Raw genomic sequence first — 23,112 nt, 5'->3', positions numbered from 1 at the left:
CTACTGGAGGGACTGAATTACTTACTGATGAGGAGGTCAGTAACCACAACTGTCATGTCAAGCCTTATGCGCAAAATGACTGCAAAAGCATTAAGGTCATGTGGCGGAAGGCACTGAATTTCCTTATCTATCTATCTATCTATCTATCTATCTATCTATCTATCTATCTATCTATCTATCTATCTATCTATCTATCTATCTATCTATCTATCTATCTATCTATCTATCTATCTATCTATCTATCTATCTATCTATCTATCTATCTATCTATCTATCTATCTATCTATCTATCTCCAGAGAGAGAGAGAGAGAGAGAGAGAATTATTGAGGGTACAACACTTGTGTAGTCCTTCCACACCAGCAGGTGGCGGAACCACATTTACTTTCTTCTTTTAACGTTCGTGAATTCTCTTGAATCCTTTCCTCTTTTTTGTTTCGAACCACTCAGCCAGTACGTCATCAAGTTTCGTCCTGTCATTGGGAACGGTCCATATTAGGAGCCGAGTCGCACTTCTGTCCGTTAAACCCGTCCAAAAAAGAACTTTTTAGATGACAGTGGTCATTGTACGGTCCAGACGATATGCTTCCCCGGGCCGGCAAAGAGTTTGTGGTCCGTATACGGTTCTCATGGCGTCAGCTATTCCAGGGTCGTTACCTCCTGCTCACCAACACTTTGAGCGGAGGAGGCATGCTGGCGCTGGGTGACTTGCTGCAGCAGAGCCGGGAAAAGCACAAGGACCCGACGAGAATCCGAGACTGGAACAGGACAGGTGAAAGCACAAGGGAAAGCCAAAACTAACAATCAGAGGGCAGTGGTTATTTCGGTTGAAAAAAAAAGGCATTGTTCAGTCTTAATCCAAAGAGATCTGTCTCTAACTGTCTGACTGTGAAATAGTTGTTACACCTTCAAGCAGCAAATGAATGATGCATCTTTAAGGATCATTCCACTTGTCCACATTCGTTATGGAAGCGACATTGACGTATCAATCAGTCTTCAAGGCGATTTATATGTAGATGTGTTTCACACTAACATTGTTCTGCAGTTGTTGAAGGAGAAGTCAGAAAAAAAAATCTTGACAATAATATGTTCTATGCGGCCCCTTAATCTCAAAACAGTGTTCTGGTTCAAATTGCGTTTGTGGAATTGAATTAAGCAACAAAATCCACCTATGTTTGTCCATTTTAGTGGGCGGGCATGTTGCCACTTGCTGTCGACTGACAATGACATAACAGTTTTTTAGGGCTCAGGTAAAGACCACTTGTTTTCTGAGTTAGGACTTTCGGACTGGAGAGGTTTGATTGTCGGACCTGGTTTAAGATTATATTGCTATCACAGACTTGCCACCAACATCAACACAATGTAATCTTGAAGTCACGTTCGGTCACTAATTAAGAATAATCCAAAACAACAATTATCCAGAAATAATTAAATATCTTTGGCACTCGCGGAAAAAAATTATCCATTGTAATAAAGGAAGTCAGCAACATGCAGTGACTGGTGCAGTTGTTGTAAAAACGCCATTTAAATAAAGATGCATTGTATTGAATTATATTGTGTTTTATGGGGCGCCTGTTGCCAGCATGATCTACTAGCTGCAAAACCCGGCCCAAGCTAAGCGTGGCTGACAGCATTTCATAACGTCACTAACTGTAATTATATTTTCACGTTCACTAGATGGTGTCATTACACTGTCTTTATGTGATCTGTTGATGGTTTTTTTAAAGTGCATTTGCTCCTTTTATGTGTCGTCTGACGTTTATGATTGCTATTCTGGTTCCTGTTGTCTGTACTATACACTTGTGAGATTTGCCTCCACATGTAGAGTGCATTAGCAATAAAATTTATTATTATTATTATTTAGCACATTTCATACACAAGGTAATTCCGTAAAACAGATTTTAAAGAATTTTCACTTAATTGGTCAAGTTTGAATCTTTATTCATTCATATTATTCACTCTGATAACACTGGTCAATGCACAATTTGGTGCCACCAAGTTTCACTGATTATAGGGCATTTTGATGCTGCCCAATCCGGAAATGGCATTGTTTTTTTCCCTGCATTGGCTCTAGTTTTTGAGATATTCCAAATGTTTGGATCACGAAAGCACGAAGAATACACATATTTTGACATTGGTATTCTCTTTATGCTGCTTCCTTGACATTGTATCTATCTTGTCAAGCATGTCCATACAATATTCTTTTATTTTTGATGCACTATCATGAAAGACAGCAATCATTACTGCGGAGAGCCTTCTCTATGCAAATCGTGTGAAAATCCAGCAAAAATTCAGAGAATCCAGCAATATTATCAGTAAAAAAGCTTGTTTTATTAGCTTGATCCAGAAACCATTATTACAATATCTTTGGCGCTCGTGAAAAAAAAGAGTTAGCCATTGTAATAAAAGATGACATCAAATCGATTAAGAAAGAATAATCTCTACAAACTAAAGACCCTCAGAATATACTGTACGTCTTCTGAAAGTCTTGTAATAGGGGAGCTGTTGTTCTATTACACTGTGTGCGCAAACGTCATCAGTATTTTCCATGAATTTTCTTGTCCTTTCTTGTTCCCAAAAGGTCGTATGTTTGTAGTGGGCTGCTCCATGGGTCCTGTGCTGCACTATTGGTACACATGGTTGGACAAAAGATTTGTGGGGTATGCTGTAGGCACAGTGGTCAAGAAGGTTCTGGTGGATCAGATGATAGCATCACCAGCACTTGGCATGTGGTACTTTTTAGGTGAGAACTGTCGTTTGTTGTCGTAATTTTTTTTTCTCACCCCACACAGCCATTTTTCACAATTTAGAGCAAAGATTCCCAACCAATGTGTCATGGCACATTACGGTGACGTATTTATTTTTGATGAAGCGTTTTTATTGATCTATGTCAAGAACGTATGGTAACAGCCAAAACAATTACCGGTACATGCATTTCCACTAGATGACAGAAGGTGCATAATTAACCTGTGTATCCAGTTTTTATGCATCATTTTGCCAAGTGGCGTGCCGTGAATTTTTTTCTGATGTGAAATATGTGACTTGGCTTAATAAAGGTTGGGAAACATTGATTTAGACTAGAGGTCTGCGTTGCCTGTTGAAGGCCAAAGGGACTGGCAAGGTTCTGATCCTTGTCCAAATTTGGTCATGTCATTGTGTGTTCTTTTAAAATGTAGAATGAATGTCATGGAACAAACATTATGTTTCTCAACAACATTCTCAGCTGTAAGACAGGTGAGTAAAAGTGTCAAAGGTGGAGGCCTTGATGTGGGTGAGGTAAGACAAAAGACGGTATGTTTTCATATCAGAAGTAGATCAAAGGTTGTATGTGATAAATGAGACTGACGCTTTGTTCGGTGGCAGCAATTCAAGGCTTTATAACAGTTGAGCTCACCACAAGTGTGTAATTTATCTCAAGCTTGTCTTGAAGCGCCTTGCTGACGCACGACTGACTCACAACTGTGTTTATTGCAGGTATGGGGGTCATGGAAGGACGCTCTTTATCCCACGGATGGGAGGAGTTTAGAGATAAATTCTGGGAATTTTATAAAGTAAGTACACGTGCATGCAGGAACACCAGGGATCAATGGGGAGGCGACAAGTGGGTCTCGTTTTGTGTGTTCTTGTAATTTAAACACAAGCATTCCAGTGTAATGGGGAGGCCACTTTTTGAAATGTTCTCGTTTCCGACAGTGCTTTGTACTACTCAACCAGTCAGCATTGTTCTCATTTGGATAAATAAAAACAAAGCTTTCAAACACCACATATAAATAAAGTAAATACCAGTGGGGGGCACGTCACTCCCATCGGGCAGCATGCTGTCATTATTTCAGGCCACCCCACATGGGCCCGGTCAGTCCCTCGTCGGCGACAGCCTATCCGCGTCAAGAACGTACTTACTATGTCACGCACAGGTACCACATAATCAGACATGCAGCCAAATAAAGAAAAAAAAAGACACACGCACAGCATGGTGAGTCGTGAAATAAAAACAATGAGACAATGTCATTGCAGTCTGTGGGACCAAAGGCCGATTTTATTTTTTATTTTTTAGCTGATTGTCTGCTTGTGTGAGCCCGCGTGTGACATAGTATGGCAAATACGTTCTCAACGCTGATTGTCTGTCACCGATGACTCGGACGGATTGAGCCGGCCTGAAAAAATGCTGATACGCTAACTATATTGACGTGACTGCACCACTGGTAAATACAGTGGAATATTTCATTTAGAATACTTGGATGAGGAGGGGTCAATGAACACTATAGTACAGGAAATAGATGTATGAAAGCGTTCGCTGGTCACACATCTCTATCCTGGCTGCCCAGTACCAAATGGTGAAAGTAACCAGGGTAGAGTCCACTTGGGAGGGGGAAAAAAAAATCACAATTGTCACTACTTGAACCATGTCGTGTAACTCCAATTTAAATGAGGAGAGTCACCTCAAAGGTAATTGTCGTCTCCTCATCTACTGCTCATTGTCAAAGTTACATTTTGTTTTGTGAAACACATTTCATGCAATTTCAGTTGGTCCAAAACGCTTGGCATGTTCAATGGGCCATTTTTGCATTCATATTTGTTATGTGAAAGAACCTGTCTTTTGTCGGATTGCTGCTCCCCTTAAATTGAAAATGGCCCTTTCTTCTGATTGGTAGAAGGTGATATTTCAGCATGTGCTTCACCAGTAGATTGCGACATAGACCTTGAGCGACATGAATGCCCTGAACACCAACCCTGTATAAGATGCAAATATACTATATTGTATGGTCCATAAAAAGATACAGTCAAGGAAGGCCTCGCCCACATTCACTGACTGAATGCCTGGGACATGGCTCACATGCATTATGCTGACAGACTGTAAATTTAATTTGACGATTTTTGGAAATTAACTGGGAATTAATTCAATGAAACGGTATCATATTCAAACAGAAATCAAACCTTTTTGATATGTCATCAGCAGCCATCCGGGCAAAATGGTTAGCTCTCCTTGCCCACATGTGATGACTTTGTAGTGTCTTCGTTGCTCCTTTTTTTTCTCCATTTCACTCCGGCACCAGCGCATTTAAAGTTTTGTCTCACAACAGAGAGCAAGAATTAACAACCAACTCGTAAACGAAGGTGCCAGTTATTTGCATTAAACCTGGTTGTTTTAGTCAGGACTGTGCTCAAGGATTGATTCGACTATTCCCTTCAATATTGTAAATCCCTCATTTAGTCTGCTAAATTCCCATGGAAAGTTTCCAACTTTGAAAACTGATAAGCGAAAAGTGGCTGATGCAGCGAACTGAGCCTTGATGTCTCTGCGGGTTTGTGTGTACCAACATTTGCCTTGTAATGCATAGCTTCAACCAATGTTTGCGCCGCCTAATCTGCTGGATTTGTTTACGTGCTGATGTGTTCCTCCTCCTGCTGACAGGCCGACTGGTGCGTTTGGCCCGTGGCTCAGATGATCAACTTTTATTTCCTCTCACCCAAATTCCGTGTTGTGTATGTCAACACCATCACCTTGGGCTGGGACACTTACCTCTCCTACCTAAAACACAGAGTAAGTCGGCCTTGCAGGAGGTTAAAGGGCCGTTCTTCCTCATATTCCTTTTGATTTGTGCGTGAAAAATGTACTTTTACTGACTTTTTGTGCGTATGCTCATGTGTGCAGGATGACAGACAGCCCTCGGAGCTGCTGTCAGATAACAGTTTGGCAGATGTGCAGCAGAAAGCTTTGCCACCATCCAAACCTCTGGAGGAGAAAAGTGGATGGTGAAGTTAGATGGCTACTCTTGGCCGTTGTCAAAACTGCTGCAGGTGGATGTCAAACGTTTTGCTGGGACACCTTTTTTCATATTCATTTTAAAGTGACTGCATTCATGATGTCAGAGTATTTGCACAGTGTGATGGTGTCCCATGTTTGTGCCAACATTCCGAGATTAAAAATATAGAAGACACCTAAGACAGAAGCACTCCTGCATGTACTCCAAAGTAAGAAATCCCAAATTTGATTGGTCACTGTTTGGTTGGCAACGATGGTGCAACCGCCTCTCGGCCTACGTCTGTTGAGAGAGGCTCAACTCTTCTATGCTGAACTGTGAAGCAGGTTTACATTAAAAAATATGTAAAATCACTTTTTTTAAAAAACAATTTTGTTTGTCTTATCCGCTGAGAAATGTTGCTGCGCTGTATTGTTTTCAATGTAGCATGGTCGCCATTTAAAAAAATATTTTTTTGTGCATGCACATGCAGTAATTGTTGTCGGAAAACAGTGCTTCATTTTCCATCAGTATGGCCTCTCTTTCAACTCGATAGCAATCACTGAATTTTTTTAAAAGATGATTTGATCACGATAATGTAGAGACTACTCAACCGTGAAAGAAAATTCCGTTCATTATCAGATTAAGATCTTGGATATTCGTGAAGCTTCATTTGAGATGTAAGTTAAAAATGGGAAAGCTTGATTTTGAAACTGCCAGTTTATGACTATTGCAAGATATCATGATGCACTCTTGCGTCAAAGTGTCACAAGACGACTTTGTCTCATAAACGTCTCGATATAATAGTTTGCCCCCGAAAAATCTTTTGTGTCATAAGAAAACTCTTGGCTTTGTGTTTTATACATTTATAAATACCGTACTGTGTAAAATAAAGAGCCAAAATGTCATCAAACGTATTTTCATTGGCGGTTTTACACAGTTTTACCTGCGGTGGTAGGAGGTTTAGTTGGGAGGGCGCAAGTTGTCACCCTCCCAGACACACACACACACATTTGTAATTCGGGTTTCAGTTTCTACATTCCCCGGCAAATGTTATGCATGTCGTGTATGTTGAGCACTAAACCAGTCCGTGTAGGCTATGCAAAACCATTTTGCAACTCGGGCTGCAACAAACCGATGATTTCGACGAGACGCCAATAGCAGTTGCAGTTAGTCGACTAAGCTGATCAGATGTCAAGCACGGCATCTTGTACGATCAGCAGCTGCTCTTACGTAACTATCATTAGCATGCAGTCCGACTTCTTGAAGGTATGTGCAAACTAAAACTAAAGACAATTAAGGTGAAACGACATTCAACTTTGATGAAACCTGGCAGCAGGGACCAGCATTCCTGACATGTTATAATTGATGCTGCAACTTCAATCGAAAGCGATTACTTTGGACTAAACATTTTTAGCTCTGAATGTTTCGGGTATTATAAAATGGAACCAAAAGCTACAGTACATACCGTGCACAATTGTACTATGAAAGTATCTATAAATACAAAAAAAACCAACAAAAAAACTTGGAAACATATTTCACTCTTTCTCGGTATTAAGCTTTTTTATTTTTTAAATGTAGAAGACAGGAAAGTCACAGTTATGTCACTTTTTTTTTCATTTCAATGCAATCCATTTTGCACTTAAGTTCGCTGGGTGCACTTGCGCAATGAAATGAGATGCTGTACATTTTTAATCAACACTGTCATGCCACATTTAACGATGAAAGCGTAATTATACAACAATATCGCAGAAACATTTCACAACACAACACCAACAGAAAAAGGCGCCAAGCGTACTGCGTACACCGAAATAATGATGATGACCTCACCTCTTTTTACTCACAAACTGACTTGCTTTGTGAAAACCGGGCCTGTTTCGTCGAACTTGAACACAACGCTTTTGTTCTGCTGCACAAATGGCAAAGGTACATTTGACCTTCTGCCTTGCAGCGGAAGAGCATTTCATTGTTCTATCTGTCACTTTACATTGCTGACATTGATAAATGAATCAAGATACATCACATGCCAATACGTTTTGTGAAAATGAAATGTGAAAAAAGGGAAATTGGATGATTTCCTGCGGCACACATGAAGACCGAAGATCACCTGGTACCATGGTTGGGATTCACTGGTCGAGACTACACTCGACTGTTGAGAAAAGTGCTTCTGATCTGTCTCGTAGACCATCATGTTTCTATCTTGTTTATGCCTGTCACATGTCGTGAACATAATATAATTAATAACCTTGTTGATTGATGATGAATTTATGATGAGCTGGAGTTTTTCACCGCTGTCAATTACAAACATTCAAAACAATATTAATATTCTTTTATATGTCTGCATCCCTGTCTGACAAGTGTTTGTCAAAATTGAGTAGGGTTGTCTTTGTAAAGAAAAGATTTGTCATTCACATTTCTATTGGTTCTCCTGACTGTGTTTTTCAAATGAAGTCTTGCAGGAGAATCATCAAATCACTTTGCTCATATAGGAAGGTGCCAGCTTCAGTGTAGAAGTCCTGCAGCATCAGAGGAGAGCGGTGTGCCTACAAGGCTCCTGTTCAAACATTGCCCAGCAAGCTTTTAGGAGATTATGCATTGGTCAAACACACTGCACTGACATCGCATCCTGCTCTTAAGGATGTGGGTGCGCAAGTGCGTGTTGCCAGCTTTTTCCTTTTTCAACATACAGCAGTGATGCATCTGACTGTGCTCATCTCCCTGTTGACTGTGACCATCAGTCAGAGTAAGTCACATTTCTCCTGGTTACAGATGTGTGTGTGTGTGTGTGTGTGTGTGTGTGTGTGTGTGTGTGTGTGTGTGTGCGTGTGCGTGTGTGTGTGTGTGTGGTCATTGGACAGTCTGATTGGAAAAATCGGTTATTTGGAGCAGCATTTGCAGCTTCATGCTGATCGAAGTTAAAATATAAATGACGGTGACGATTTGGTTTTGGCTGGTTCCAGATGCTTCAAGCAATAATGTGATCTGTTTGAAACACGAGACTAGGATCACTCCATTGAATCTGAACAGCAACATGTCACTTTCTGAAAAAGGGGCATTTGCAAGGAATTGTAAGAGAGATAATATTTACATTGGTTTTACACACCGTGCACCAGTTTTACTGCAGTGTCCTTTCAGTAGGGCCATTTTTTTTATTCCAAGTTGTTGAGGCTCAAATGTATTATTGGATCATTGTAATTTCTTATTCATGATGTTATGAGTATGTAACATCGATCGTATAGATCCAGGGCATACTGTACCTCAGGCGTGATAAACCCCTTGGCTCCAACTCCGTATTTGCTTTCACTTCCTCAAGGTACTCGTTTCATAAACTACGCAAGTGAAGAATGAGTATGATCAGCTGACCGATAAGAAACCTAGAAAATTGAAAATCAAAAGTGTACACTTGAGTGGCTGTTTTCTTCCCTGCAATTACAACAAGTGGAAATGTGTCTGACTGTTACCACCAAATAATTCATGTGCATGTGTGCGTGTGTGTGTATGCATACGTTCATTTTGCAGGCATCAGCTTCTCTTCAAACACGAAACCGACGCCCGTGACAACGATCGCCGTGTTAACAGAAACAAACAATGAAGGTTGGAGCAGGCACAGCACGCAGCAGCAAACGGTCACTCCTTCAGGAACATCACAAGAGACAGCGCGGCCTCCGCAAACAACCAACAGGATACAGGAGGACCATGACACCACGGTTACCAGGCAGACTTCCAAGAAGACGACACCTCTTCCATCGACAATCTTAAGAGACTCAACTGTCGTCACACCTCACCAAACATCAACCAGCCGAGGTCACTCTGCTACGCCAAGACATGAATGATAAACTAATGAGGCAGCCCAGGTCAACCTTTCCCCCAGAATTGTGCGATTCATTGCAATGTACACAACAATATATTTCAGTTAAGAGCATCTATCCATCCATTAATTATCTACAGCACCAAAACAAAAACGCAATTAAAAAATTTGATTTATTTGTGATGTATTTAAAACCATTAATATTGACTTATGCCAATTTATCACTCAATTTAAACAGCCCTAAATCATGCAAATTTTGATTTTATTGCTCTCTCAGTTCCCCCTCAAGATTTTGGTCAGGAGGACCTGAGGACCAATCCTGGCCTTGTAGCCATCATCACCATTTTCTGCATCATCCTTGCGCTTGTGCTCATCGTGGCCACAGTGAAATGTATCCAGTCATCGAGGTCCGACTTTGAGAGGCTTGAAGATGTGCCCATGGTGAGTTTGAAAAGCAATACATCAAGGGTTTTGTTCCCTAAATGCTTTACAGTCCTCTGATGTTATTTGTGACTGTCAATCAATTTTTTCTTCCATAGTTTGAATAAATAGATACACTGTACCATGGTGTTGTAAAGTATAGTCCATTAAACCTATCCCTGCTGACTTGGGGTGAAAAGTTAGGTACACCTTGGACCATAACAATATAAAAGTATATAATATTAATAACACACGAACACACACAAATCATTTTTTTTTTCATTTCCCACGACACCCCTTGCGATCGACTTGGGACAGGTCTGCAGGCTACCGGTCGATCACGATCGACGTATTGAACACCCCTGGACTGTCGACTAGTTCACAGTCACCTCTTCCTACAAAGTCAACTGCTGAAAATGTAGAACAATTGAGCTGAACAATTATGTATTTTTAGCTGTGGAATTGATTTGAAATATACTGTGTGTACACACACACACATTTAAAGTATCTGAACATATTTGGTAAATAATTTGTGGGGGGGTTTTTTCCCATCAAACTAAATTTGGGTAAAAACAGGTTGAGCTCGGATCATGTATGCCATTGTGTTGCCACTCAGTCATGGTGTTCCCCGTGCAGAGGCCACCATGGAGCAGCGGGTGATAAGTCTCGTCTGTAGTCAAATGTGAATGAATGGTGACTGTTGTCGAGCGACGAGCTCCACGGGGGAATTGAACACTCAACCATGGCGGGGAATGAAAGCTGGCATTGAAAACACACTGGCGTAACTTGTTCTCCTTTGCCCCTCCACGGTTTTCCGCTTACTCTTTACGTCAACAAGAAAGATTATGCTTGAAAAAGTCAGAGTCTCAGGAAAGCAGGGCTGTTTGTATTGTCATTTTTTTTCTCCTTTTTTTGAGCATTACGACAAAACTCTAAGTACTATCATTCAGATGTTTACATCATCATGTAAATGTCACAGTACATGCATTACATTAATGTACACTCTTAAACTCCTTTTATAAATATGGAAAGCCCTGAAGTCCGTGCCACGGGCCTCCTAGTTGGGCCTAATAGCGTTACTCGTGCAGCGTAGCAGCTTACTTTACCCATCATCAACACTGTCAGTCAAGAAAAAGCATTATTACCTTTGCAAAGGCAGGACGGTTGGTTCGTCTCTTGCGCTAGATCACATTATGTAGTGTGCCTAATAAAATGGCCCACATTGTATTCCCACATTCTGTAACCCGGTCATACGGGTCCAAACACTGACTGTGCAAAGTGAGAGGGTGATGACTGGCCGATAAGAGGCAGGCTTCATAAATGAGAGCAGAAGGGACGTTGAGAAAACCCTGAGGAATTTAAAGGGTATCCGAAGGTCGGTTAGTTGGAGGTGACCTTTTGTGTTTCGATTGCTTCAAAATATATTACCAAACAAGCTGCCAAGTTTGGTAGAAGTGTCATAATTTACATTTCCTGTTTGCTCATTGTATTGTTGCAACACAACTGATTTTGTCATTGAAATACTGATGTGAGTCAGAGGGGAAAATATAATTGAATTAGTTTCAGATGAATATTTATTATTTAGTCTGTGCCACATTGTTATCTCTACAATAAAGAAAGCTTAGTAAGGGATTGGAATCACAGTTCTTGCAGACAGTCAGCGGGGAAAGGGTAGCGGTAATTCATGCACGTGTGTATTTTATTGCCAAATCAAAAGCCTTGTTGTACTTCTATATATTTTTTACTGTTTAAATTTTCATTTCCAACTATCGTAGTACAATAGAGCCCTATCAGCGGAAGGACGATTGTCCACTTTTTCAAATGGCATGAAATTAAGTGAATGGGAATAAATATGAAATGCATGTAGCATATTATCATATAAGATCATCTAGTATTTTATTTTATTTATTTTTTAATCTTCACAGGACAAAATGAACGAAGGATCTCCATTTGCTCGCTACTCTAAATGACATCTAGGACTTCAGGATTGCGGTGTCGTCAACGCCCCTGCTCCACGTACAACACTTCACTGTCAATGATTAATAATTCAGCCTATGCCTCTCTTTTTCAAACAGGTGATCGGTCATTTACTGGCCCTGTATTGTCACAATGTCATTGCAAGAATAGAGCGATTCACGCTTGCAGTCTGAAGAATGTACTGCAGAATGGACTGCTATTATCACAAAGCTTTGTGATGGCTGGTTGAAGGAATGGTGAAATGATGTCTTTCTGTTAATACAAGAGGGATCTGTCGAAGAATATGTCGTCATTTAATCATCTCTTTCGTGTCAACGCAGTTCAGCATTTGTCTTGATACTTCACTTACATGTGGGAAAACCTTTTTTTTTCTTTTTCATCATTTGTACTGATACAAGGTCAAGTGATGTCACACGTCACATTTCGTATAAATGACTCAGCAGCATGCAGCAACTGTACACACACACTGGGAAGGATCGGGTTTGCTGCAACATGACCTATATTATTTTGTGCTCTTAAAGACATTTCTTATCAAATATATACTATATATTTTTCATGCTGTTGAACTTTATTGATTTTTTAGACAGAAAGGACATGAGCCACTTGTCAGGCAAATCTATCGATCGATCAATCGATCCATCCATCCATCCATCCATCCACCCACCCATCCATTGATGGATAGATAGATATCTCATGGTCTTGCAGAGGCTTTGGGCCACCTTCAAAATTACATGGCAGCAAAACAGACAGAGGAATATGGACACAAAGCAATTTCATTCACATCTATACTTATAAAACACAGTAAAGATGACGTGGAATCTTTATTACTGGCTAATGTTATCTGTTTTAAACAATATGAACCAGAAAACTCAAGTGGAAACCAAGTTATGAGGCAAAAACATTTTTCATCAAATACACTCGCGAGAATTTTGCCTACCTTAGGGAAGTTTAATTCTGCCTTGCAAGCGAGGAGAAAAATGATGCTGAAGAAAACTGTTTCGACTCTACCCAGTCAACTTCAATAATCACCAGTCAATTTCAACACCAGTCAGAGTTGAGGCCCGGTGACACCCCTTTTTACAACATATCAGTGTTCCATTTTAGACTACAGTGATTTATGTGAATGGTGTGAATGCAAAACCGTCAATCTGTTTTAACACCGTCCATGAGCTTTTCACTGGTTTATTTGCAGTGAAGGGTTTTTTCTGCCTCTTGTCTGAAGTCAGCTGAGATTGACTCCAACTCCCTTATTGTGCAAATGAGAACATGCACGACAGAAAAAAATTGATGGATGGAAGTTGAGATAAAGATTTTTGAATTTCCTGGCACCATATAATGCTTTGAATTTCTAATTTTTTATTCCAAGAACAGAGGCCCGTTGATCGACTGGAAAAAAAATTGTCCGGAGGTGTGATTGTGAGCGCGAATGGTTGTCTATGTGTGCCCTGCGATTGGCTGGCAACCGGTTCAGGGTGTAACCCACCTGCTGCCTGGAGACAGCTGGGATCGGCTCCAGCATGCCTGTGACCCTCGTGAGGATAAGCGATTTGGATAATGGATGGATGTAAGAACTGTTTAGGATATCTGTTTTACATAAACACAAAACATAAGCATATTGTCATACTGTATTGTCCTGATATAGACACACAGATTCCCACACACAGTCTCTCTGACTTGAGCCGTCCCTCAAGTTTAAGTGTCCCTTTGATCTCTCATCTGAACTGTTCCATAGTGTCTTTGCTCTTTCACCTTTGATGACATCACAACCAGGCCCACACCCAAAGTTTCCATTGTAAAGAGTCCAAACCTAACTGCTTATGTCGATGTTTACCCAAGAGTGCCTGCACTATAAATAATAATCATAATCATAATAATAATAATGCGCTGTAAACATCTGGTAGGCAACCGAGCATCGCATCGATTATACTTGTATGTAGTATACTGTATAACAGTCAGGGACATGCAATCAGCAAACGCTTATAATCTTTCTAGGCTGTCTGTGAGTCAGAGATCACATGCTGTCTGGGCACACCTGAGATCGCTTTTCTGGTGGGACACAAATGTGACAGAGTTCGTCGCTCAACAATTTGTGCAAAACTTCTGTGTGTCCAGAGAGTCATTCCTCTACACCTGCGATGTTAATGATAACCCAGCCCCCTGACGTAGTTGGTGGCAGAGTCTCGCCCAACAAATAATTGGGGCCGGCTTAAGCACCAGTTTCAGGCACTAGAGCTAGAGCCAATTCCGGTGGTAGAAAAAAAAAATTAACTGGTGCTAACCTGGGCACTGGCCTGGAACAAGCACAGGCACAGGCACAAGCACAAGCGTGGTGGAGAAGGGCCAACCAAGTAAGGGGTGGCGGTAGAATTGTGCCTGCATCATTCTTACATTATCACTTACCATCCATAGTCAGGGTTTCATGAAATAAAATTCATACATTTCCAGAACAATGCCCACCACACTCTTAATCAAGCAGGTACAAGCCGAGGTAAGAAGAAACGTTTTGCTGAGCTTAATTTACTAGAATTAGGGGTCTGCAACCTGCGTCTTTCCTCTATTAACTGGATCGCTGTGACTTTGAAAATTATTTTATTTTACATATTATTATTTTGATCATTTACTGCAATAATTCAATGGTCTTTACTTAAAACAGAATCTATTAAAATTTGTATTCAGATGAATTGCATATTGAGATAATGGAATGGAATTCTTTAAATATGTAGTTCATATAAATAACGTGTAGCAGAGTATCAAGGGGTCTGAGAGTACTGTATTCATGTGAAAATGGCAGAACATATATCAAAATATTTACGTGTAGCCGTGGGTGGGTCACAGAGAGAGTGACGGGGTGACCGTGGCCACCCCTGGCCACCATCTAGCTCCGCCCCTGCTTTGATCGTCAAACTTGACTTACTCTGGCCAACCAATCAGAGGACCGAAAAAATGCTGATGTTGTTGACTTTACAGTCATAATTGTACTGCACGATGTGGCCCCAGAAAAAAAGGAGTCTAACATACCAAGAGTCAATGAAATGACAATTAATTTCCTGATATTTACAGGTGACATTACAAGACAGTCACATTTTGAAAAATTGGTGGGAAAAGCCAGTTGAATATTTTTATCTCACATTGTCGAGCTCTCCTCGTGCTCGATGTCGTGAACTTACGTCTTGTCATGTGATCTGTCGAGGACGTCACTGTGACGGCGCCCGTGTAGCACAGTTTGAACAGTCTGACGAGTTTGAAGTCGAACTGTCCCACCAAGGCGCAGCAATAAAAATGGAAGAGGCGATAAGAGCTACCGTGGTGCCCGGTTGAGTGGCTTGAAGGACAGAGGAGGCGTTTTGGCTTCCAGTGCGGGACAAAAGGCGGCGTCGACGCGAGAGTGAGTCTAACCGGTGAGTTCAAGTTCGTCGCTTAAAGTTGAAAGAGAAACTTAAAAGTTGTTCCAGCGAACTACATATGTATTAAAACGTTTCTAATAATGTAGTACAGTACATCCTTTGCAGGTTACTTAGTAGTCCCACACATGCACACTCACATTGAGTTCACTGCAAATTTCTCACACATTCTGCACAGCATAATACTTAACTTGTTGCATGTCGGTTTGATTAGTGTAATGTCAGCATTGTTTTAAATTGTGTTACATTGTGTGCAATGTGGAATCAACTATTTAACTGTTTCCTCCCCCAGTGTTTTTGTAATTTTTTTGTAAATCTCCTTCCTTCCACCATTTAACTGCTTCCTTTCTTCAACTGCTAACCCCCCAGACAGACAGACACAGGTTTGACGTGGATTATTCTTTTCCTGTATTTTAGGGGAAGAGGGAACAACCGTCTCGAATGTTCATCATTACAATAAACGCTCCAAAGTCCAACACGAGCTCCTCGCAAAACATTTTTTTCACTTAGCAATTCATGGCAATAGAACTGACCCAACTGTTGCCATCATTACATTTATTCACTGCCGAGGCAATCATGAAATAACACTTAAGTGTTATATAACTGTATAGGTCTAATAGATGTATCTCAAGACCGACATGCACACTCAAAATAATTTGATAATGACTGATGAAAGGCAATAGAGGAGGGTGAAAGGGCACTTCGTGTGCCTGTGTGTGTGTGTGTGTGCGTGCCTGTGTTTGTGCGTGCGTGTGCGTGTGTGTATGTGTGTGTGGTGGGTACTGTCCAAATAATTGGAAAAAGTGGATTTGTAAAAAGTAGCAACAATATAATGCCAAGATACTACAGGGTGTTTTGAAACATTTGACATTATTTCAAATATGTACATGTGTCCTACGCTTTACGTTGAAACCCCCCCCCCCCCAAGAGATTTATTGAACAAAATCCCTTCCACATGTTCAAATGCATATTAAGTTTCATAAGTGATTTCACAAAGCTTGCCAAATGTTCAATATGCGCACCACCTGTGCCATTTTGTATTTTTGTCTTCCTCTTTGAATTGTACATTATATTCTCCACATTTGGTTTCCAGTTAGTTGAATTTTCTCAAAACTGCGCACTTACTGTATATACTCTTGTTTGACTGTGATCGGGTATACATCAACACACTAAATGCCTTTTCCCTGCTTTTTTTTTGCATGTCGTTAAAATTTAAGGAAATTTTGTGTGAGAATTAAATTTGTTTTTTCCATACATAGTTTATACCCATAATCACTCAAGGGAAAATCCATGTCACACTCTATTCAGGCTAAAAAAATTAAATTGTTTGGAACGTGATGTACTTAATGTTTAATCAAAAGTGACCCGCACATTGACTCATTGCTTTGAACGTGAATCCAGTATCCTCATGACTTTTTTGTGTATGGTATACTTTTCTTCTTATCTTCTTTTCTGAACAAACCTTGTTATGAATTTTTCTTTTTATTCTTTTGTGATAAGTGTCGCCCCTCAACCCAAAAAAAGATGAAAACGTTACTGAATTACATCATTTGCACCCCTACTATATCACAGATTTTTAAAGCAATGGTTTTTATGAATGATTTTTTACACAATACAAATGCACCTCACAGTATTGCGCTTCAATTTTTGCAACTTCATTGTACATATCAGATTTTTCATTATCTTCAGATTTTGCTTTGATTATTTTTTCACACAAACTGTGAGCGCAGCGCAATAAATGCAAGCCAGGAGGAAAGCGTGCACAACAGACAGAATTTCCAAAGTTTGGAATAATAATAAAAGAAGACAAAGTGCAGTATACCGATTTTAAAGCACAACTGTCTTAAGCTACACAACTGTGCTTTTATGAGCTAATTTAATAGAGCCTCCCACAATGATTTAGATCAAATTTTAGTCCTTCCACCACTGGTCAAGGAAAGAAACCGACATCAGTCCACTTTCACTCACTTTGTTGAACAAAGGTAACAAAACAAACAGGAGCACATATTCACCCACGACCTGACGTTTGCCACGACTGTCGTTGAGTCACTTCATACACAGCGGCTAATGACATAGCCAGTTAACAGCCAGTATCTATCACAAACGCTACAATATATAGTTTTTCTATCCATCAACATTTGACTTTTTTTTTTTGCATTCAAGGACATTTACAATGTATTTTTTAAAAAAGTGTCTTTTAACAACTTTAGTGTGTTTTAATAGGTTCAAGAAAGTGTGTGGGATGGGTAAACGACAGAATATATCCCCTGTGATAAAAGTGAAACACTATTTTAGGACATGCACTAAAATTAGAGTTTTTGTTGCATAAGACGAGTACAACGAATTATGTTGTAGTAAAGTTAAAAAAAAACCTTGAGCAGTTTCAGATAAGCTTGCAGTGAAGCTATGATAGACCCTGAAGGCTTTGCAAGACATTAGAAGGGGCTTCCCCCCACTTCTACAACCCGTGGCAACAATTATGGAATCACCAGTCTAAGAGGATGTTCATTTGTTGTTTACATCCGTCCATCCACTTTCTAATCTACTTATCCTCACGAGGGTCACGGGCGTGCTGGGGCCTATTCAGTTTACGGTGTCCCCAGCCTGCTGCCCAAAGACAGCTGGCATAGGCTCCAGCACGCTCCGCGACCTTTGTGAGTATAAAGCGGATCAGAAAATGGATGGATGATGGCCTGATGGGAAAAAAGCAGATCACAGACATGGCAATCAAGTTATTTGAAATGGTAATTTTCTGCCTTTACGAAACCTTTAACAGAAATTCAGGGAAAACAAATAGTCAGTAACAGTTACATTTTTAGACTAAGCAGAGTGAAAAAAAATTTGGAGCGACTAATTCTGAGAAAAAAAATTGAATCACAAATGGTGAATGTCATATTCAGTGATAATGGCAAATCTGTGTTGGGCAAGGTGAAGATTCGGGAACATTTGTTTGGTGCCGCTCCAATGAGATTTATGAAGGCGACAAGGCACATGGCTGTCATGACATCTTCAAGAAATGCGCAGGTTTGCTTTGACGTTTGGGGCACTTTTCTTATTGAAAGGACGTTTGGGGATGAGGAAATGATTTTTCAGGATGATAATGGACCTGGCTATCGAGCCAAAACTGTGAAAACAGTCCTTGAAGAAAGACACACAAGGTCAATTTGTGGTTTGCAAATAGTGTTGCGCTCAATCCAGCTGAAGATCTTTGTTTCAAGTTGAAAAAAAATGGTCAATGACAAACTGCAAAGCTGTTAGAAAAGCCAGAGGTGGTGAAATACGAGTGGTGTGTTGAAATGGTTTTTTTTTTAATTCCATATTTTTTTCTTCAGAATTGAGGGATTTAATATCCCCCCTCTACTTCTTCGAAACAACTGTTGCTGACTGCCACATTTTTTCTTTATTTTATTGTTTCTTGAATCCAGAAAATTGCCATTTGAAATGACTTTTAGTTTTGTGTCATGTCTGTGATGTTTTTTTTTCTTCTACAAATGTAAACAACCAAATGAATGCACATCCTCTGAGACTGGGGATTCCTCAATTGTTGCCGTGGCTTGGATAACAAGTGTTCAGTGCGTGTCCAATAGGTGGCATGCTGCTGCTGCTGCAATACTCTCACTACTTCTCTGATCTGTAAACATTTACAGGCAAGCCAAACCTACTCTTTTTTCTACATCTGGGTTAGTAAGTGGACAAAATACATGAGCCTGCTTACTTACTCATTTTTAGGAAAGGTCAACTTTGTCATCACCATGACAGGTGACAGTCATAAATGTCAGTATCCTTTCTCATACAGCTTTTTTCCCCCTCTGCAATTGCTAGCTTAGAATGCCATCAGTCTCGTGACATGCCAGTGGGAAAATGTCACTTGTCACACACGTTGCATTTGCGGTGCTTTCAGTTTTGCGGTCTGACAAGACAACACGCAGAATAGAGGTTCAAGATTATTATTTCTTTTTCTTTTTGTTTAGCTTGCATATATAGAGTTGCTTGGTAGCAGCTTAAAAACATCCATCCACCCATCCATTTTCTGTTCCGCTTTATCCACACAAGGGTCGCGGGAGGTGCTGGAGCCTATCCCAGCCGTCTTCAGGCAGGAGGCGGGGGACACCCCGAACCGGTTGCCAGCTAAATGCAGGGCACACAGAGACGAACAACCATCCGCGCTCACACTCGCACCTGGGGACAATTTAGAGTGTCCAATGAGCCTGCCATGCATGTTTTTGGAATGTGGGAGGAAACCGGAGTACCCGGAGAAAACCCACGCAGGCCTCGGGAGATCATGCAAACTCCACACATGGAGGCCGAAGCTGAAATTGAACCCAGTACCTCTGCATTGTGAGGTCGACACACTAACCACTCGACCACTGGGCCGCCTAGCTTAAAACCTTCTCAAAGGGATTTGATTTGTCACCATACCTGTGTACCATTTTATTGATGGCCTTATAAAATGACTTTTTGCACATCATCTTGGCAATATATGATTCAATGTTTCCATGTACCAATGTGCGTACTCTTGGTTGGGAAACACAGGTTTAAACCATTAATATACCACAAACGACAATTCAAAAACACTTAAATAGCATTTAAAACCATTCGAGTCTTCAAACATTGATGCACCCTTAAAAATACAGTCAAGAGCTTACAGCAATGATGGGCAACTCCAGTCCTCGAGTGCCACAATCCTGCATGTTTTAGATGTCTCCCACCTCCTAGATACCTGATTCGAATGATTACGATCACTATCAGGCTTCTGCCGAGCTTGCTGATGAGCTGCCGATGTTCACGGGCCTCTCCCGCTGCGCTGCCGGCCTGTGCTATGCTCCATCCGCTGCTTCCAAGGACACTGCCTCCGCTGCTGTTGTTAGCACTTCAGTGTTTACTGACCCAAAAACGCTGGATCCATGCGGTGACAACACAAACTGGCAATCGTAGATAGGTCAAGCGATGTTGTATCAGGGCCCACTGGTTTTGATGCCTTGTTTCAACTTAGTTTGGCAAAACTGTCAATCGCAAATCCAAAAACAGCTGCTTTCATGCTCTGGTTACAACAAACGTGAGCTGAGCATTTCAAACACTGTGTTCCCATCTATAGTCAATAGAGTTTGCGCACTTAGCCGTTTAAAAGTCAAAATTTTGCATCTTCGCTCATTTTGCTGGAGTTTGCAAATGTGAACTTTCATGATGTCACATCACTGACAGTCAATCGGCTTTACTCGGTCACGTAACAGTAGCAGCAGCACAAGCGCAAAAAAAAGAAAAGTGGGACAGTGACATTGCAGTCTGTGGGACCGAAAGTTATCCAAACCAAATATACTTCCAAAAACAAGCAGGCTTGGAGAATGTGGCGCAAGGAAGTTGGCATATCTGGTGAATGTTGAGTGAAGGTTGACTTGTTGGACAGCTGTTGGACTATCAACCAAGATAGCATTTAGCAGCCAATATAATATCACAATCACTGGTCACCAGATAGATTAGTGTTGTTAATTTTTTTGGGGGGGTGGGGGAGGAGAAAGAGGAGCCCCTCCGCTTGAAGCAACCCCACGTGTAGTTAGTTCCCTCACAAACAAAAATATGCAAGACTGGAGAGTGATGCATTTTTTTGTGTTCAGTTGGAACCTAGCATTAGATTTGTAATTCGATGAGTGACTGTGTCCACACAAGTGTTTGCCTTCTTCAGGAAATTACTGTATTGGCCCGAATATAAGACGGCCCTGATTATAAGACGACCCCCTCTTTTTCAAGACTCAAGTTTGAAAAAAGACTTTTTGAACACCAAATTAATTTTTATACAGAAAATGATTACAGTACATCTGAAACAAATGATTATAACAATATATTTGAGAGAAAAAGCATGTTATTTTGCCTCATTCAAATCTTAATATCTGAACATTTAAATAGGTAAACTAAAGTGCAATCACATTCGTAAATGAATGGCTTCTGGTCTTTGAAATTGCATCATAACTTCTCCTCAGCTACCGGTTAACCTGGCCGATCTTTGACCCCCTTTTCTCCAGATTGTCGCTACGTTTCTCCACTTTCTGTTATCTCTTCTATTATTTTCTTCTCTTTTCTTTCTTACCGCTATTTTTTATTTTTCTTCTTCGTGCTACCGCTATTTTTATTTTTATTCTTCGTGACAGGGTTCACTTTGGCCTGGGGAGTCAAGTTCAACATTTGCTTCAATGATATCTGGCGCTATCTAGCGTCGTGAATGGGTATAATGTCTAGACCCCGAATATAAGGCGACCCCCACTTTTTCAGTCTTATTTCAATGCAAAAAACACCGTCTTATATTCGGGCCAATACGGTATATCATACTCATGACTCCTGTAGACACTAGCTAATCAAGGTTCAGTTTGTGAACGTCACATGACCAAATTCAGTAAACAGTAAGCCGGAATTAGTCGTTCTCTGAGCCCTGAGCAACTGTGATTGATGTCATTATCAGTCAACATGAAGTGGCAAAATGGCCACCCCCTGAGTTGGATACAAACGGGTGGATTTTGCTGGTTGATTCCATCAATGCAATATTAATCTGAATGCCGTGTTTGGACTAGTAGGGGTGCATAGAACATACGGTATCATTGTGAAGACATTTTGTTTGACTTGACTTCCCCTGTTAAAAGACTTCAAGTCAAAGGGTCCCACTTTTGTGTCCAGCGCAAGTCTAGCGCAAAGCACATTCTAACTCTGCGCATTGGTGGAGATTTCTTTCTATCGATATTTTCGTAGACGGGTATAACTAGGTGTAAGGGGGTGCTTGAGCCGTTTTGCGGCAGCCGTTGTGGCAGCCTGCTCATGGCCAACCCAAGCGGCTCACCTCATTTAAAATCAGGGTGGCAGAAGCAGAAATTGACTCTTCACTGGGGGCCGCATGCAAGTCCGTTTACACCAGTAAACTGCAAGCTCCCCCTTTGCAGATGATGCAGTCCGTCGTGCATGTGACGTGGGTAATTGCAGACTTCCTTGCACCCCGAATCGTGCGTGCGTCAGTGTCTGACCACCGCCCCCAAAAACCTTCTGTCCAACAAATGTGAGGGTTTTCATAGTAATAGTTTAGTTTAGAGCTTGCTGGTTAAAAAGTGCATCGGAAGAGGATGTTGAAAAAAAATCGCATATTGAATCACAATATTGTAATGTAATTCGATTTTTCGGGGGAAGTGTTCAGCCTTTCAATGTACCACGTCATTTAATCTTTCTGTCATTTGTTGCTAAAACCTCCTTCCTTTTACTCTGGAAAACTACTGCATCTATGACCTGTATCTATCACAAGTGTTTTGCCTTGTGTGACAGTCACGTTTTCCCCCTTTGCAAATTTAATAGCTTGATGACTAAACTCTTAAACGTTGCTCAGACTCTTATCAGCTTATGTTTTAACCAGTGCCCTCTGCTTTGCGTCATTGTGACGATACTGTTGTAAGACGTCTTGTTTTCACTTAAAGATGGTTGACTGAAGTTTGCAAGGACAAGGACATCTTCTTCCTTGTTGGTTAATCATAACAGACTCTCGCCTAGGGCTGCATCTAGCTATTTCTATTTTTGCTCTAAATTTTTAATGCTTACATCATGACATAGTTTACTCTCTGACACGATTTAAATTAGTTTAAATATAAGGTTGGTCACAGCTGCCCTAAATGAGCAGCATTAATACGTAAATCAATTTGTATGTTTGTAATGGTTACTACACCTGTATGCTGAAGTTGTTTAACTAAAATATTTTTAACTTTGAAATAGAATTCTTATTTTGTTGATTTGTTAATGCAT

General features: G+C 40.7%; 3 protein-coding genes across 3 annotated transcripts in view; all 3 read left to right on the top strand.

Moving 5' to 3' along the window:
• Positions 1 to 437: 437 nt before the first annotated feature.
• On the top strand, positions 438 to 6,113 carry mpv17l2 (MPV17 mitochondrial inner membrane protein like 2). The gene is made up of 5 exons (XM_086116321.1): positions 438 to 770; positions 2,580 to 2,741; positions 3,473 to 3,549; positions 5,412 to 5,540; positions 5,652 to 6,113. The coding sequence occupies exons 1-5, from the start codon at positions 581 to 583 to the stop codon at positions 5,754 to 5,756; spliced, it is 663 nt and encodes a 220-aa protein (XP_085972447.1). The 5' UTR covers positions 438 to 580; the 3' UTR covers positions 5,757 to 6,113.
• A 2,263-nt stretch (positions 6,114 to 8,376) lies between these two features.
• On the top strand, positions 8,377 to 12,226 carry cist1 (colon, intestine and stomach enriched 1). The gene is made up of 4 exons (XM_086116322.1): positions 8,377 to 8,482; positions 9,259 to 9,543; positions 9,825 to 9,988; positions 11,893 to 12,226. The coding sequence occupies exons 1-4, from the start codon at positions 8,434 to 8,436 to the stop codon at positions 11,935 to 11,937; spliced, it is 543 nt and encodes a 180-aa protein (XP_085972448.1). The 5' UTR covers positions 8,377 to 8,433; the 3' UTR covers positions 11,938 to 12,226.
• Positions 12,227 to 15,055: 2,829 nt separating this feature from the next.
• LOC147202158 (3',5'-cyclic-AMP phosphodiesterase 4C-like) overlaps positions 15,056 to 23,112 on the top strand; it is a 91,988-nt gene continuing 83,931 nt past the window's right edge. Inside the window, exon 1 of the mRNA XM_086115840.1 lies at positions 15,056 to 15,342. The gene's annotated coding sequence lies outside the window, so the exon portion shown is untranslated. The remainder of the gene's footprint in view (positions 15,343 to 23,112) is intronic.

This window comes from Hippocampus guttulatus, chromosome 7 (assembly GCF_054856545.1).
Source record: "Hippocampus guttulatus isolate MCC_2025c chromosome 7, RoL_Hgut_1.0, whole genome shotgun sequence".
NCBI classification, from domain to species: Eukaryota; Metazoa; Chordata; class Actinopteri; order Syngnathiformes; family Syngnathidae; genus Hippocampus; species Hippocampus guttulatus.
This window is presented reverse-complemented; position numbering and strand designations above follow the sequence as displayed.